This window comes from Sprattus sprattus, assembly GCF_963457725.1.
Source record: "Sprattus sprattus genome assembly, chromosome: 20".
Taxonomy (NCBI): Eukaryota; Metazoa; Chordata; class Actinopteri; order Clupeiformes; family Clupeidae; genus Sprattus; species Sprattus sprattus.
The window spans coordinates 6,203,941-6,221,336 of record NC_137918.1 but is presented as its reverse complement, the minus strand read 5'-3'; the positions used below and the strand labels follow the sequence as shown (position 1 = coordinate 6,221,336).

Here is a 17,396-nt window from a genome sequence, read left to right as displayed (position 1 = left end):
AAATCCTACAATCGCAGTACATAAAGTCGCCTCTAGTCCAGTGTCATACTACACTATTGTATCGCGCTTGTCTATCCATTGATTAAATAATTTCAGAAAAGACAAAGTACAATGATTTGTTTTATCATGTGGATGACATTAATCTCACCTTTTGCCTCTGTGACATCCATCATTCGAGTAAAACATTTAACAAACCCCACATCCTGGGACCCTGGGTCACAAAAAAATGACAGATCAACTTTATTATTGATTCATTGCCCAGCATTGAGAAATGCATTTTTACCTTTTAATGTGTATGTCTTTATTGAACAGACTTACAAACATGTTCATGACACATTTAACATGAAGAAAGGCCATGGCATATATTTCTTCGAGTTCTCTGGCAGCAACATTGTACACTGTATTTCCCCCCTCTCATATTCATCATTATGATTTCCTCCTCAAGACCCACAGAACCGTACAAAAGCAACACATACACCATGTATGAAAGACCGTCTCCCTGACATACTGAAAAATCTCATACTTTAAAACCAGAACTCGTGATTCTTCGGAATAAGAACTGCTTGAACTATAATAAACTACAGATGGGTTACCCTGGTGCTAACAAACAGCTAATGTAGCTTTCCAGGTATCATAAAAGGGCTGCCTATTATTTCATTGGTGTGCTTTGGGCAAAGGATGCAGGCAATGGAGAAATATGGGTGTACCGGCCAATAATATGGCTGCTAGTTTCTGTCTCTATAACATGTATTATCTTAAGTTAAGTTATCTTCCCAGAGGCCTAGTTTCAATGGGACCACTACCAAAATATAACTTGACTGGCAGGAGCTGCAACATTCAGGATACACCATTACAATACCTGGAGTGTTCCGCTACCCTTGGTTTTACACGCATGGTATACAATAAATATCTGGACTTAAAGCCTTTACTCCTCGGATGCTTAGACACAAACATACTCTCCAAAAACCAATATGATACAACAGTGGAAAGAGTTACAGACAGAGAGTTGTTAGCAAATTAAGAGGGGACATCCATACCATATTGTGAGTGTTGCTTTGTGCAATGTAATGTACTAAAAGTTCACTCACACACAAACAAAGGCATAGTAATCATTAGGCATGGTCCTCTGCAAGAGCGAGCAGCCTCAGAGCCTGTCTGAGCTACTCAATTAGGCAATCTGAGAGGGATTTCCCCTCCACTATACTTAGACCCACAGACACACACAGACACCTAACACACACACACACACACACACACACACACTGAGAGACATACAGAGGGAGAAAGGCACACGCAGGCAGACACAAACACAGACACACAGAGACACAGAGAGACACAGAGAGACACAGAGAGACACAGAGAGACATACAGAGGGAGAAAGGCACACATGAACATAAATACAAACTATGCTTAACAGGAGCAACATGAGTAGTTCATCTCTCCTTAAGGCTCGCTCACAGAATCACAGGGGGTCATAGGTCACAGCCCCCATGGAGACTAGGCACACTAAAGAGGAAGGTTAACCCCATGATGGGCACATTTACCACGGGGTCACAATTTGTCAGGTGCCGTAACTGTTCTCTCCTCTGTGTGTGAAAACGTCAAACACAAACATCATATGACAATGGGAGAGGAAAATAATCTCTATATTGACAACAAGGATGACACGACGGAGGATCATAACCCCGCTCCACCCGCTCCACCCACACACACACACACACACACACACACACACACACACACACACAGACACACAGACACACAGACACACAGACACACAGACACACAGACACACACCCACACAGAGAGAGGCATGTCCACAGCACCACTCAATGCAAGGCTTTCCCCCCTCCTGTCTAAAACCACTGAACTAGACTCATGTGAACTCCTCTTTGGGCTCTTCTCCTGTAGAGACAAACAAAGTGTTCCTCTCTCTCTCTCTCTCTCTCTTGACCTAAACAGAAGTATACCAACACCATTGACTGTGCTTTTTCTCCTGAGAGAGACAGAAAGAGGGAGCGGGAGAGTAGGAGAGAGAGAGAGAGAGAGAGAGAGAGAGAGAGAGAGAGAGAGAGAGAGAGAGAGAGAGAGAGAGAGAGAGAGAGAGAGAGAGAGAGAGAGAGAGAGAGAGAGCAGGAGAGAGCAGGAGAGAGAGAGAGAGAGCGGGAGCAGGAGAGAGAGAGAGAGAGCGGGAGGAAGAGAGAGAGAGAGCAGGAGGGAGAGAAACACAAGACTGTTCTGTTGTTTGTCCGTCTCTCCTGTCTCACGTTGCTGGTTGGGACTGAGGAGTTGCGGAGGTGAAGGGAGAGCGATGAGCCGGCCACACACCTCAGAGCTCAGTACTGAACGGAGAGGAGAGAGTTGACCTTGTGCACGTGGAGAGATCACTCAGTACTGAAAGGAGATGACGGAGTTGACCTTGTACACGTGGTAAGATCGGTTCCAGAAGACTCGGGTGAAGTAGTTTGTGTAGGGGGAGTAGTTCATCTTGATCTCGTGACAAAAGCGTCCATGTTTGGAGAAGGCGTACATCTCCCCTTTGTCATAAACCACCTGGCGATGAAGGAATCCCATGGGAGTGTGCAAGAGCAGAAAGAAATAAGAAAAAGGACCCATGATAAAAATCTGCTGTACAAAAGCAAAAACTACGGTTGTGCCATTATACTGTATATATGTATATAAACATCCAATACTGTATATCCATACACTACATCCAAATCATAGCCATGCAGATATTCAATATAACATCACTTCCTCTTACTGGTTTGCTTTTAGGTATATCAGTGCATGTGCATCTACAACATCCGTTTAAATAGCACTTTCAGATTGACTACAATTAGTACTTTTGCTTTTTTTAATCACTTTGGATAAAACTCTCCAAAGATCAGTAGCTCGGCTGTTGTAAGCTATAAGTCACTGTGGATAATAGTGCCTGCCAAATGAAGAAAGGTGAAATGTAAATGTACTTGAGCGTTGTGCTTGTAAATGTACTTGAGCGTTGTGCTTGTAAATGTACTTGAGCGTCGTGCTTGTAACTCACGTGGCCGTTGGAGTAGTCCAGCAGGTCTTTGACGCGGCAGCCCTTGGCCGGGCTCATCTCGTTGCACAGCGACTCCTCGATGATGACGTAGCTGCTCTTGTGCGCACTCAGCAGCTTGTAGACGTCCTCCGCCGACCTCATGGCGTATACCTGATACGCCTGCAGGGCAAACAGACACATATGAGGCAGCTCATACTGCAGGGCAAACGGACACATATGATGCAGCTCTCACAGCTCATACTGCGGGGCAAACGGACGCATATGAGGTAGCTCATACTACGGGGCAAACAGACACATATGAGGCAGCTCTCACAGCTTACTGCAGGGCAAACAGACACATATGAGGCGGCTCTTACAGCTCATACTGCGGGAAAAACAGACACATATGAGGCGGCTCTTACAGCTCATGCTGGGGTATTAGCAGGTGCTGACCTCATGGTGGACGCAATTTTATTGTTTTGCCGCTATATAAATAAAATTGAATTGAATTGTATTGAATTGAATTAGGTATATCTGTAGGTAGCGAAAGGCATACACTATCAATTCAAGCATTCACTATTAATTTCCAACTGTTCCTGGGTGTTTGTTAACCTTATGGTGTACACCTGATGCATCCGCATATATCTGAGTATCTGCAGGTCGAGGGACACATGCTGGGCTGCTTTGCGCTCATGAGACATGGCAGTCAGCCTTGCTGCTATAGAAAGCTTAATTGGCTGGACTGATGCAGCCCCAAAGCCAACAACATTCACTAAACTCCGGGGGGAAATGAATCCATCGATAACCTAAATTCCCACTGATTTGTTGGGCATTAGTAGTTAGATAGCTAGATAGATTGATAAACTTTTATTAATCCTGTGAGTGAAATTCGATTATCAAAGCAGCAAGGTAGTAGGAATAGGATTCAATTCAATACAATTCAATTCAATTCAATTCAATTCAAAAATAGACAACATAGTGCAGCGTCCATTACACAAAACTAAATGTTTAGTTGTGTTGGTTGTGGAGTCTGATGGCTACTAGCGCAAAGGACTGGCTAAGGCGAGTAGTACAGGTCTATCAACAAGCTTATCTCCATCCAGCAGTAAATCTCCGTGAAGGAGTTCATCTATAAAAAGCCCTGATGGCCTGATGGTGAGTGGTGAGTGTGTCTGTGACTCACGCTCTCACTCCTCTTCAGCAGGTTGACGTCGGTGTAGAGCGGAAGACTCGTCACCGTGAGACCAGAGCACTTCACCATCCCCAACAGCTGAGGGCTGCCTGCAAACACAGCAGCAGTAGGGACCTGCGACCTGAGGGGGGGGAGAGAGAGAGAAAGGGATGGACAGAGCGAGGGTGATATCTTTACTTATACAGTTTGTGTGCATGCTCTATTGACTGATCACACTGCTTTCAGTTTAAAACACTTTATACAATTTCCATCTAAGGAGAGCACACTTACCTATATGACAAACCTATCCAGAACAGAACCCCTCATATGAATAGCTCAGTCACACACTCACTGAGACACACACACACACACACACACACACTCAGACACACACACACTTAGACACACACTCACTGAGACACAAACACACTCAGACACACACTCACTTAGACACACACACACACTTAGACACAGACACACACTAACTTAGACACACACACACTGAAGACACACACTCACTTGATCCAGTTCATGAGCTCCACCGCGTCTGGATCGTAGAACTCCTGCAGCTCTGACAGCTCGGCCAGGACCCGTGGAAAGTACTGGAACAATGACGAGACAGAGAGCAACACCTCATTACCAAACACATGGTCCAAAGTCACATCTTTTTTTAGTACGTGTCTCGTGTCTGAGGAATTTCTAATTTCTTTTATAATGGGTATTTCCAACAGTGACCGTTTTATAAGTACATTTTGACTAGTGTTCATTTTCGGGGTACTGTGCTGTTGAAAAGGGGAACATATTTTATGAGTGGTGTGTTGTGCTCACCTCTCTCCACAGACTGAAGCCAATGATGGTGGGAACAGCTGTGCTCAGAATCAAAGCCTCCAGAGGGATGGATGGAAGTTACAACGTTACAATTACAACTTCAACAGACACAAAATCACATTACACAAACGCTGGTTTTGAGTAGTGTTCCATCTTAAATTGAGATGTACCAGCTCAGTGTTTATTTTCAGTTTATTTTAAGCCGTACACTGCCAGACAACATCTCTCATCAGTTTCTGCTGGTATTATAGTGTCCCCATTCACAGCCAGTCTCTCAAGTCAACTACAGGGATTCGACGATCCAGTTCCTTTTTGAGAATCATTTTGAAATGATAATGGAAACACCCAAATTAATCCCTATGGCTGTCCAAACAGCACTGAATGCAGTGTTATATGGGGTTTTTATACAGCAGGTTATACATTCAGATGCTTTAACTGAAGAGACTCTCCTCTCAGTTAACCAGTATTCTGACAGATGCTTTATGTCTTATGACTTCCTAATTTATCTTGTGAGTTCCTCTGCTTAGCTTTAAGTGATTTACAGCACAGGTAAGGCATTGCATTGCACCCGCATGGTCCCCTGAGACCCGAGAGACCACATGAAAACCCCAGAGCGCTCACCAGCACCACAGGATGAATGGATCGGAGCCGGAGCCATCTGAACACGGTCATCCACAGCTCAGGAGAACACACGCCAAACGCCGTGAACATGCACACGTACGGCGTCCACAGGTACTTCAACCTGCCAGGGTACAGACAGGTTTAGAGGGAGGTTAAGAAGTAACAAACACAGAGAATATTTGTGTGCATTGTTTTATAATATAATATTTTAAAAAAAAAATATATTTTTTTGTATTGCAGATAATAGAAAGTTATCTCAGAATCAAACATCTTTTTATACCTTCGGCATTCAGTAACGTTAAGCAATATAGCACGAGTGGGAGTGGGGTAGGTAAGGGATAATCCCACGGGTGGTGTTCGGCCGTAGCCATCGAGGCCGAAGGCCGAGTGGCGTAGGCAACAACACCCGTGGGATTATCCCTTACCTACCCCACTCCCACGAGTGCTATATTGCTTTTATAAAACAATTCTACTGTCAACAAATTAACATTTCAACACAAAGTTATTGATTAAAAATGGTTTATTTCGCCATTGTTTCTCCGCAACAAAAAATAGTTCCATTGTCAACGTCTTGGTTTGGAATTTAAAAAACTTTGAATTAACGGTTATCATCAATGCGAATGTTTCATCGCGGAGTGATTTATTTTTAGCTGTGAAAAGTCCAGTAACTGTAGGTATGTTGACGAATAACCTATAGCATGGAACGTCTCTCGTCCAATCAGAAACAGCTAAATTACGCTCTAGAACCCAATTGTTTTATAAACATAATTTTATTACTATTATAATAAGAAGATAGAGACTCAAGACTAAAAAAGCTGAATGTTTGAGTTGTTGAACGCACCCTTCAAACACCATGGCGAGCGCTCCGAAAAGCAGGGTGTGGAAGACGTGGTAGATGACCTCGGGCTGCTCCCCGATTCGCCCATCCTCAAGACGCAAGTTCAGCTTCATTGGCTCCCCACTGCAGAAACAAACAACAACAAACTAGAACATTGTAGAAAAGCCAAAATTCTAGAATTATGCCAAACATAATTGAGTTATACTGTAACTATCTAACTACTATAGAGAATGTTCAAATATGAGGACAATATTTAAGCAATAAGCCCCAAGAGGCCGTGCTTTGCGCTGATTTTAGAACAGGTAAGGGAGTTGTTAGGCACGACGCGAAGCGGAGTGCCGTTAAACCCCCTTACCTGTTCTAAAATCAGCGCAAAGCACGGACTCGCGGGGCTTATTGCTTTTCTAAACCTGTTACTACACATATTTGATATGGTTTCATAATTAAAGACAATTCAATTTAAGAAACAACAGTTTAATGATAAACCGTCATTCTTCCGCCACTAAAAATTATAGTTCCTAAATAAATCGTTGCCACGCAACCCTTGAAGCAACGCAACAGCCAGATGGAACACTGGGTATGAAATGCGCTATATGAATGCCTTGCCATTCGCTGCGCAGTAATATGGAATGTAATCAGGTCAAATTGTAAGGTAATGCTGGATTTTACAACGGCTTTTAGCCAATCACAATCAAGGATTTGAACAATCAGGTTTAGAATTTGGTATTAATGTTTAGACAGCTCATATATTGATTATTTACATAATTATATCAATAATGCCCCAGGTTGATTTAAATGTGCAACCTCTGCCATTTTTATAGGCTCATTCACTTTCTATAATTTTCGAGCGCCCAGAAATCAATACAATTGGGTGATAACACTGGCATTAATACTAGCATCTAGTTGTCATTAACTATAAAAAGTCTTGTGTGGCGTCTGACTACTGTAGATGGTGTGAAGGGTGAAGAGCCCATGCAGTGTGGCCAATGAAACATTTTGATCAACATGGCCAATGCTAGTATGTTTACCTCCCCACGACTGGTGGGCCGTTACTAGCATGTTAAGCTCTCCAGCGACCGCGTGGCCAATGCTAGCATGTTTACCTCCCCACGACTGGTGGGCCGTTACTAGCTATTACCCAGACAGCGACTGCGTGGCCAATGCTAGCATGTTTACCTCCCCACGACTGGTGGGCGTTACTAGCATGTTGCCCACACAGCGACTGCGTGGCCAATGCTAGCATGTTTACCTCCCCACGACTGGTGGGCCGTTACTAGCATGTTACCCACACAGCGACTGCGTGGCCAATGCTAGCATGTTTACCTCCCATGGCTGCAGAGTGTTTGGTGTTTGACCCGAGTCTCCTGTACACGGTGTGCAGTGGGGAGAGCCCATGCAGTTAGGATGACATATTTGAATGGACACGGGTAATACTAGCATGCTAAGTCACCATCATCCCTGAAAGAGTAATTGAGTAACTGAGAGTAACTGAAGTGCTGCTGGGCCTGGTGGGGTTTCTGACCTGAGCCTCCTGTAGATGGTGTGCAGGGTGGAGGCCAGACACACCAGCAGCACCAGCAGGTAGAAAGGCAGCACGGATGCGTGGGTCAGACGCAGGAAGAAGTCCTGGGTGGGCGCCAGAAACGACTCCTGACACAGCAGCAGATTAGTGATGAAGTCACTGAGAAGAGATAGAAGAGAGAGACAGAGAGAGAGAGAGGGAGAGACAGACAGAGAAGGAGAGACAGAGAGAGAGAGAGGGAGAGAGTGAAAGCAGGAGAGTGAGAGAGAGAGAAAGGGAGGAGGAGGTGGGGTTAAGGGGGAAAGAGAGAGACGCAGTCAGCGATTCTAATCCAGTACATGCATGAGTAATGCATGAGTAATGCAAGAGTAATGCAAGAGTAATGCAAGAGTAATGCAAGAGTAATGCAAGAGTAATGCAGGAGTAATACGTTCTAATAAGTAATCCATTAGGAATAAGAACCTTTCCTTCTCCTCATATACAAATCCATACACATGAACGTCCATGATGTCCATTAAGCACCCTTTATGACTACAATTGTCACTTATGTTAAATGCTATGGTCACACACAAGATCTAAGTTATCCCTATGTGGACTAAGAATCATTTGTACTGTGAGATGATCCCCTCTCAGAAGGTGACTGCCACAATGACAGTGTGTTCCTCGCTTCACTCACGTCGAGGTGTTGAGTCCAAACTTCACCTGCAGGAACTTTAGAGTGAAGTCACTCTCATCGACATTAAGGATTTTCTAGGAGCACACAGGAGACAAGGAGGAAAACAAGTTTCACTTTCACCGATATATCAACATAGGAACATAGACAAGTTAACCACTTTCATGGACATGGACACACTCTCTAGGAAATGTCGGATAATAATTTTTATGGCTAAGTATGCTGACTCATAAAAGGAATTTGTCTCCGGTTTATTGTGGGTCTCTTGAAAACAATAAACATATTATATAGTGTGTGCAGTGTTATAATATATTATATTATATTAAACATATTATATAGTGTGTGTGGTGAGTTTTAGAGCAGAAGTCCTTCTCTGCAGTCTCAACACAGATGTGGACAACGCTCCCACCTTCATCACGTAGAAACAGCACAGGAGTGGCTTACACTCCTACCTTAATCACGTAGTTGAAGGTGATGGCGGTGGTGAAGACCAGGTAGAAGTGGAGAAGGATCTTCATCAAGCGCGCTACCAGAGGTCCCATCTTCATGTTCTTCTGTGAAGAGTTTGAGGAGTGAAATGGACAGGCTACAAACAGCATCATCATAAGTGTAATACTGTTTATTGATATGTTATCGGACTATATGTAGATAATATCGGATTATATGTAGATAAATACAAGAGAATTCAACTGCCTTTCAAAGGATCTTGACAGCCATTTTTAGATATATATGACTTGTGTAATAATTTGTTATAGGCCTGGTTTTTGATTGTGTAGCTCCGTTTCAGATACTTTGAGTCTCACTTGAAATCACCTGTGATTACCTGCAGGTGCCGGAGGCCTTTAAGAACTGGCCACTCACTCACTCACTCACTCACTCACCTCACTCACTCACCCACCCACTCACTCACCCACTCACTCACCCACTCACTCTCTCACTCTCTCTCTCACCCACTCACCCACTCACCCACTCACCCACTCACCCACTCACCCACTCACCCACTCACCCACTCACCCACTCACCCACTCACCCACTCACCCACTCACCCACTCTCTCACTCTCTCACTCTCTCACTCTCTCACTCTCTCACTCTCTCACTCTCTCACTCTCTCACTCTCTCACTATCTCACTATCTCACTCTCTCACTCTCTCACTCTCTCACTCTCTCACTCTCTCACTCTCTCACTCTCTCTGCAGGTGCATACCTAGCAGCAGGACATGCAGCTTACACTCTACCTACCCCCTTTCAATAAATCAATATATGTCGAAAATATGTTTGTGCTTTTGTGTTCTCATTATGTTCCCTAGGAGCCAGGGTTGTACCAAACGACACCAGCTTGCATTGCAACACAGCAGATAGGCTTGGCAAAAGAGTATTTGAATCATACTCAGTGTGTGTGTGTGTGTTTGTGTGTGTGTAAGAGAGAGATGCCACCTGCTGACGTTACAAGGAGGTAGAGAGAGGTAGAGAGAGAGAGAGAGAGAGAGAGAGAGAGAGAGAGAGAGAGAGAGAGATCAGGAGAGATAGAACTGTCCTTACCTGGAAGTACCTGGCCAGCAGGCTTGCGATGAGCAGACTGAGCAGAGGGGAGGTGAGGAGGTCAGTCTTCTGATGCTGCAGCAGGTAGGCCAACAGCAGAGAGCTCAGGTACACCTTGTGGATGTCCGCCATCTGACCCGACACAGGCAGCAGTGTCTTTTTTACATATGTCTTTACATTTTGGTATTTCAGATATTTATATTTATTACATTTGTGGACAACAATCCAAAGTCTTGGCGTCCAGGGATGTACTTCAGTACATGTGTTCCTGGGCGGCTGATTTTTGTTTATGCCTGGACACTGAGCTACGCAGGAAACAACAGTGCATGTGAGACTATGCGTGCGTGTGTGCGTGTCCGAGTGCGTGCGTGCGTGCGTGCGTGCATGCGTATAGGAACTTGAAGGAGTGTACCTTGCGCTGTGGCACGAGGTCAAAGGTGTCGAGCAGAAAGAGAGCGAGTCCCTGCACAAACAGCACATAATGGCTCGGTTCCCACACCGCCAAAAACGTGAAGGTCGTCACACTCATCAGGAGATAACAGAACATCTGCAGAAAACAAACAAACTTGTCTCAGTACAAGAACCAAACTGACAGTCATGCACCTAAATAAATGTCTGCCTGTAAGAATGTTGAACATGTTTCAGGTTGACGCCTGAAAAGATATTAAATTCCCTGTGCTACTGGTTGGGAACTTTCCACAACGGCCAATCCTCTCACTGTCACATGCAAGTACTCATACCCAGCAACCTAACCTACCCAATCTAACTGGCCAACCATAGATCCTGCACAGCAGGATGCGACAACAAACACAACCGGCTGTTGACAGCCGCAAACACGTGCCACATGTTGTACCTGGGATCCTTAAATGTATTACTCCGCTATAATATATAAGTGGTCCTGGAGCTCAACTGCCAGTTTTAATAGAACCAAGATCATGGGTTTGATAATTGGAAGCACAAATACTAACGGGAAAAAATGTATATCTATACTAAAGTATAAGCTGGTTTGATTAAAAGCACCAGCTAATTGCATAAATATAAATACATAATAAATAAATAAATATAAATAAATATATAAATCAATTAATATAAATGTGAAGTTGACCTCTGCAGCAGAGCTGATGTTGTTGCTGAGGAAGCCGGTGAGGGCGGCCACCTGGCAGGAGAAGTATGGCAGCGCCCAGTTCTCTCTCATAGGGATGGCGTACTCCACCTTAGTGGCGTCTGATCTGGAGACAGAAACAGACAGAGACAGAGAGACAGAGACAGAGACAGAGACGGAGAGAGAGAGACAGAGAGACAGAGACAGAGAGAGAGTATCCATTTAGTCCACTTAGATGGCGGACGGCAAACAGGAACACTTAAAAGTCACAGGTCAGAAGAGGGAAAACTTTCTTTCAGCTCAGGCTTGGTTCTCATCACACACTCTCCTCAGATGGAAGTCCTGACCTGTTGATGATGTACCAGGCACCAGCCAGCATGCACACCTATACAAGAACACACACACACACACACACACACACACACACACACACACACACACACACACACACACACACACACACACACACACACACACACACACACACACACACACACACACACACACACACACACCTCACCTGTTGATGATGTACCAGGCCACGGCCAGCATGCATGTACACCTACACACACACGCACACACACACACACACACACACACACACACACACACACACACCTCACCTGTTGATGATGTACCAGGCCACGGCCAGCATGCCTGCCACCCAGGTGCCACTCATGACCCAGCTGGAGATGAAGAGCGCCGTCACGTACACCGCCTGGAGGCCAAACACCACCCCGATGTAGAAGTACACCGGCTCGATCACATCCTGGGGAGAGACCGCCAGACACACTCACAATAAGAAGGTAGATGCACACACATACAGAGGTCAGAGGTCATTTATTCGTGCCCATTTCCTGCACCATTTAAAATACTGATTATTTGATTGGTGTTGTCATGGAGATGTGTTATTACCTCCGCCAAGGAGGTTATGTTTTCACCCCTGTATGTTTGTTTGTTTGTTTGTTTGTTTGTTTGTTTGTTAGGAGGATTACGCAGAAACGCATGGACCGATTTCCATCAAACTTTGTGGGGAGATTGGGTAATATAATGGCAATAATTGATTAGATTTTCAGATGTCAAGGTCAAAGGTCAAGGTCACAAGGCAGAGGTTTGCATTCTCTGAATGCTCCCATTCTTGTTTGTTCTGTTATCATCTAATTAACATCTTGTCCTGGTATGTCTTAAGGGAAGGCATCAACAGGTCTTAAAATATCAATGCTCATCAACATGTCATAAATACATCCCAGTTACATAAATGGCACATAAAACAAGTTAGGATCTGCACTGATGAACCCTAGTCTTGAGTTTATGGCACACCATAACCATACTAAGATGATAGACATACTGCACACTATAACAATACTAAGACGATAGACATACTGCACACTATAACAATACTAAGATGATAGACATCACACCTTACTAAGATGATATACTGCACACTATAACCATACTAAGATGATAGACATACTGCACACTATAACCATACTAAGATGATAGACATCACACCACACTAAGATGATAGACATACTGCACACTATAACCATACTAAGATGATAGACATCACACCTTACTAAGATGATATACTGCACACTATAACCATACTAAGATGATAGACATACTGCACACTATAACCATACTAAGATGATAGACATCACACCACACTAAGATGATAGACATACTGCACACTATAACCATACTAAGATGATAGACATACTGCACACTATAACCATACTAAGATGATAGACATCACACCACACTAAGATGATAGACATACTGCACACTATAACCATACTAAGATGATAGACATCACACCACACTAAGATGATATACTGCACACTATAACCATACTAAGATGATAGACGTACTGCTCACTTTAACCATACTAAGATGATAGACATCACACCTTACTAAGATGATGGACTTGATGTATAACATCCCAAGTGCCCGAGTGAACTCCTCCATCTTTTCATAACTCCTCCATCTACGGTGTGCCATTAAAAGACTGCTTTTGTTAAGTGTTTCAGTGCACAGGCTCTACCACATCCTGGCAGGAACCCGCCCTTTCTGCAGAGATGCCTGCTAACTGCCTACAGAGCACATCTGTGTGTAAACCAGCCCTTTCTGCAGATATGCCTGCCAACTGCATACAGAGCTCATCAGTACTGCTTAGGCGCTTCTGTTTCTGTGGTGAGGCTTTATCGGGGTATCTACAAATAACTTTCACACATTTTACACAGAGACCAACAGCAGCAAGGTCAATATGCTCTCTTCACACTATCCTGCTCATGGATATAGCAGAGAGGTATGGGGGCAATCTACAAGATTCTTTGACGAAAGCAAAGTTTGGAGGACACCATTATTATTTCAATTACAAAACATTATTTCTAACCTTCTCAATGACTGTATTTCCTATTAATTTAGCTGTATTAAACTATTCAAACTCATTCCATGTATGTTTTCATGACAAACACATACATTTCTAAGTGATCCCAAACTGTTGAACGGTAGTGTAAGTAGGCATGGGAGAATATAATTATAGTAATAATAAAAGTAGTGGTAATAATAATAGTAGTAGAATAAAGCACAGTATTATAGTAGACGGCTTTGGGAGAGGAGAGGGTGAGTGGCAGAGTGGTAGGAGGATATGAGGTGGCACTAGGGGGTACAGTAAGGTATTCTGGGGGGTGTGAAGGCACTCACTTGACTCCAAGTGAGCCGGTAGAGAAGACTGGTGATGAGCTCTGGGTAGAGGGAGAGCGTCTCCACAGCATTGATGGTCTGACCAGACACCGTCCTGTTGTCCCGCATGAGATCATATACGCCTGCCGGGAGAGACCCACAGGGAGTGCCACTACATTACATTACATTACTCACATCCATATTACATTACATTACTACATTACTCACATCCTTATTACATAACATTACATTACTACATTACTCACATCATTATTACATTGCAGAACATTACTACATTACTCACATTCATATTACATTACATTAGATTACTACATTACTCACATTACTTACATCCATATAACATTACATTACTACATTACTCACATCCATATTAAATTACATTACTATATTACTCACATCCATATTACATTACTACATTACTCACATCCATCCTTTAGCAGCAAAAAGTCAGTCATAAGAATGATGCATTTAAAACTGACATTCATGAGCAAAAGAGGCTGATGATAGTGAAAGTACTTTCATGAGAGCTGGATTATCAACCTTATCTGCTCAGCACAGAGTCCTCACCTTTCTCAAAAGAGGGCGCAGAGAGCATGTGTTTGTAGTAGTAATAGTACATGGCACTACCCCCCTGGAACGTCAGTTCGCGCTCAACCTCCTGATGAAAAACACACAGGAGAAAGATTTCCCAAAGGTGAGCTTTATTTCTCAAAACAAAGGGAGCAAAACTTTGCAGACTCCCTCTCAGACAGAGGCGGTGTGGTTAAATGTGGGCCACCTGCCTGTCGGGTGGAGAACCAGAACATCCTCTCGTGGTAGGTGGAGAGGTACACGGCGTACATCATGCCACAGGTCACAGCTGCCAGGCAACCAAAGAACACCTTCACCACCCGCTGAAGAATGACGGCTAGCAGGGATACATAGAGAGAGAGACAGAGAGAGAGAAAGAGAGAGACAGAGAGAGAGAGAGAGAGAGAGAGAGAGAGAGGACAGGAGGAACGGAACAAGACTGTTAGTGCCATTTAAGCACTCAAATAAAGAGCTATTACATAAAGGACGCATAAGTGTCCATAACTTTTTAGCAACTGACATTTGAGCATGTTAGCCTTTCAACTTTTAAGCAACAGACATCTAAGCATGTTACCCTTCCATCTTTTTAATGACTGATATTTGAGCATGTTACCCTTTCAACTCACATTTGCTGCTCTGTGTCTTGGTAGGGGACACGTTCTCCACCTCTTCTTTTTTATTCTCCTCCTCAGTGCCGGGGAGGGAGGAGTCCACCTCATCTTCTGGAACTGTCTCTGATTCTGGAACTGTATCTGATTCTGGAACTGTATCTGATTCTGGAACTGCATCTGATTCTGGAACTGCATCTGATTCTGGAACTGTATCGCCATCTGAAATGGGGTCTGGACTGTTTGTTTGGTCGTTTCCTGACTCATCCTCAGGGCTAGAATCTGTTGGCAAAGTATGATGAAAATTAACGGATTGGGAAAGTTAGTAGGATATTTAGCAATACAACAGGATAAAACAGATTCTCTTAGAAGTTAACTGTTGGCATGATTTTGAAATTCATCTGAGCATCTTGACCATTACTGACTGCCATGACTGACAAGTGTGTGCACTGTTGTGGTATATCTTTATACAGTGAAAGATAAGTAGACTTGGGAATAAGTTGCTTCACAGTCAGATTCTAGTTTTCAAGGATATACCAATGCTTTGTCTAGGCCAGTGGTTCTCAACCAGGGGTACGTATACAAGATTGAATGTTCAATGTTCAGTGTTGACAGTTTAATAAATCAGACAATGATGGCATAGCGCTTTGTATTACATTTTTTTTTCAATCAAAAATGCTTTGCCCTGGTTTTGGGGTACTTGGCTGAAAAAATATTTCACAGGGAATACATCACTGAAAAAAGGTTGAGAACCACTGTTCTAGGGCAGGCAACTGTCAGTGTTGAGTGACAGATTGCTGGTGAGAGCACAGTGTTGGTGGCGAGTCCGCATACTGAATAAATGAAGACTTAAGTCTGTCAAATTCCTTCCTTTTTTAATTAAAACTACAGCTTAAGAGCAAAAGTTTCAGCTTGTCATCGTGAATCTTATACTCGTGTTCATAGTGTATAAACCAGGCAAACCGTTTAAAAAAGGTACGGATTGTGGGTTGAAGGTGTAGTGTACAGTTACCCAAATTTGCTGTATGTTGCCAGTCGACTTCACCGTTTGGACTTTCCTCTTTCTCACCCAGAACTTTTCTACACCGCAGCTCAGCCATATCTCTTAGATCGCACAACCCCAGCTGATCCAGTTGATATAGCCTGAACATATGAAAACTAAAGTTTAACCAGCAATACAATCGAAAACCTGCAGTCTGAGAAAGTCTCTTTTGCTAATACAGTATAGTATAATTTTGTTGATGGCTAGCAATAGCATGTCCACAAAGTCAAGAAAATGCAACCACTTTAGGGTCATCACAACACAATGATTTATAGGTATCAAGCCAGCAAAAACATTTTGTCAACTGGTGAGAAAGAGCTCTAATTAACTGAGAGAAAAAAAGGCGTTACGTCTTGTTACCCGGTATATTTATTGCAGCGAATTGTCGCATTGAGGCTAGCAGGTAGACTTGGATGGGTCACAACTTCACCTTCGAAATCATCAGACTGCAAGAAGACAGTGCGCAAACCCTCTGTTGCATTCTACATGTGCAATAAATCCTTGTTTCCCTTGCTTCAAGGACTGCGTTTTGCAAACATTCACGTCCTCATCCTTCAGATTGAGTATCGGCTATCACCTGCATCGCTAGCGACATAAACTTTGTCGTCCTCATACCGACAAATACGGATGCCTGGTTAGGACAATAATGTGTATGAGGCCTGACATACCCTAAAGAGATTCCAACCTGCGTTATGAAAACGCATGCTACAATACATGTTGCAGAGCCCTTGTGGTAAAGGTGATGATTCAGTCCGATTTCATCCTATTTTAAGCTGGTTGAGTAAAAGCTTAAACCAGAGCACCATTAGCCTTTTAATACCATACCCTTGTGCCTAAATGTTTATGCAGGAGGTGAAGCTACACAATAATCTTTGCTATTGAAGATTGTGGGACATGAAATCCCGCTAGACTTTATTTTAAACATTTGTCATAACTAAGACATTGTTTCAAACATGGCCCAGCTTATGGACTGCTTATTAGAAAATTGCATTTAAATTATAACTGACATTCTATATCTATTGCACATCCATTAATTAAGGTTACACGTCATATCAGTTTGATGTCAATTCAAAAGAAAGATATCCTTTGATCAGAAATAAGGACAATCTACAGTGCTGTTAATAAGAGCTGGAACAGTTGAGCATTTTACTGAAGG

The 17,396-nt window shown here is 43.3% G+C and overlaps 1 protein-coding gene across 2 annotated transcripts; it reads right to left on the bottom strand.

Annotated features, from left to right (window-relative positions):
- Nucleotides 1–302: 302 nt before the first annotated feature.
- On the bottom strand, nucleotides 303–16,827 carry LOC308381408 (putative C-mannosyltransferase DPY19L4). 2 transcript variants are annotated; one of them, XM_080858970.1, is made up of 20 exons: nucleotides 16,601–16,827; nucleotides 16,211–16,341; nucleotides 15,217–15,480; nucleotides 14,803–14,927; nucleotides 14,588–14,678; nucleotides 14,021–14,142; nucleotides 11,938–12,083; nucleotides 11,318–11,441; nucleotides 10,625–10,759; nucleotides 10,213–10,344; nucleotides 9,125–9,226; nucleotides 8,676–8,749; nucleotides 8,000–8,158; nucleotides 6,481–6,600; nucleotides 5,640–5,760; nucleotides 5,019–5,075; nucleotides 4,710–4,792; nucleotides 4,203–4,332; nucleotides 3,041–3,199; nucleotides 303–2,553 (listed from the first exon to the last, which is right to left on the bottom strand). In XM_080858970.1, exons 2-20 carry the CDS (start codon nucleotides 16,296–16,298, stop codon nucleotides 2,389–2,391), a joined length of 2,397 nt encoding a protein of 798 aa, XP_080715096.1. In that variant the 5' UTR covers nucleotides 16,299–16,341; nucleotides 16,601–16,827; the 3' UTR covers nucleotides 303–2,388. The 2 variants fall into 2 exon arrangements, with proteins under 2 accessions (XP_080715096.1, XP_080715097.1); XM_080858971.1 differs by having other exon boundaries at nucleotides 16,671–16,827.
- Nucleotides 16,828–17,396: the final 569 nt, after the last annotated feature.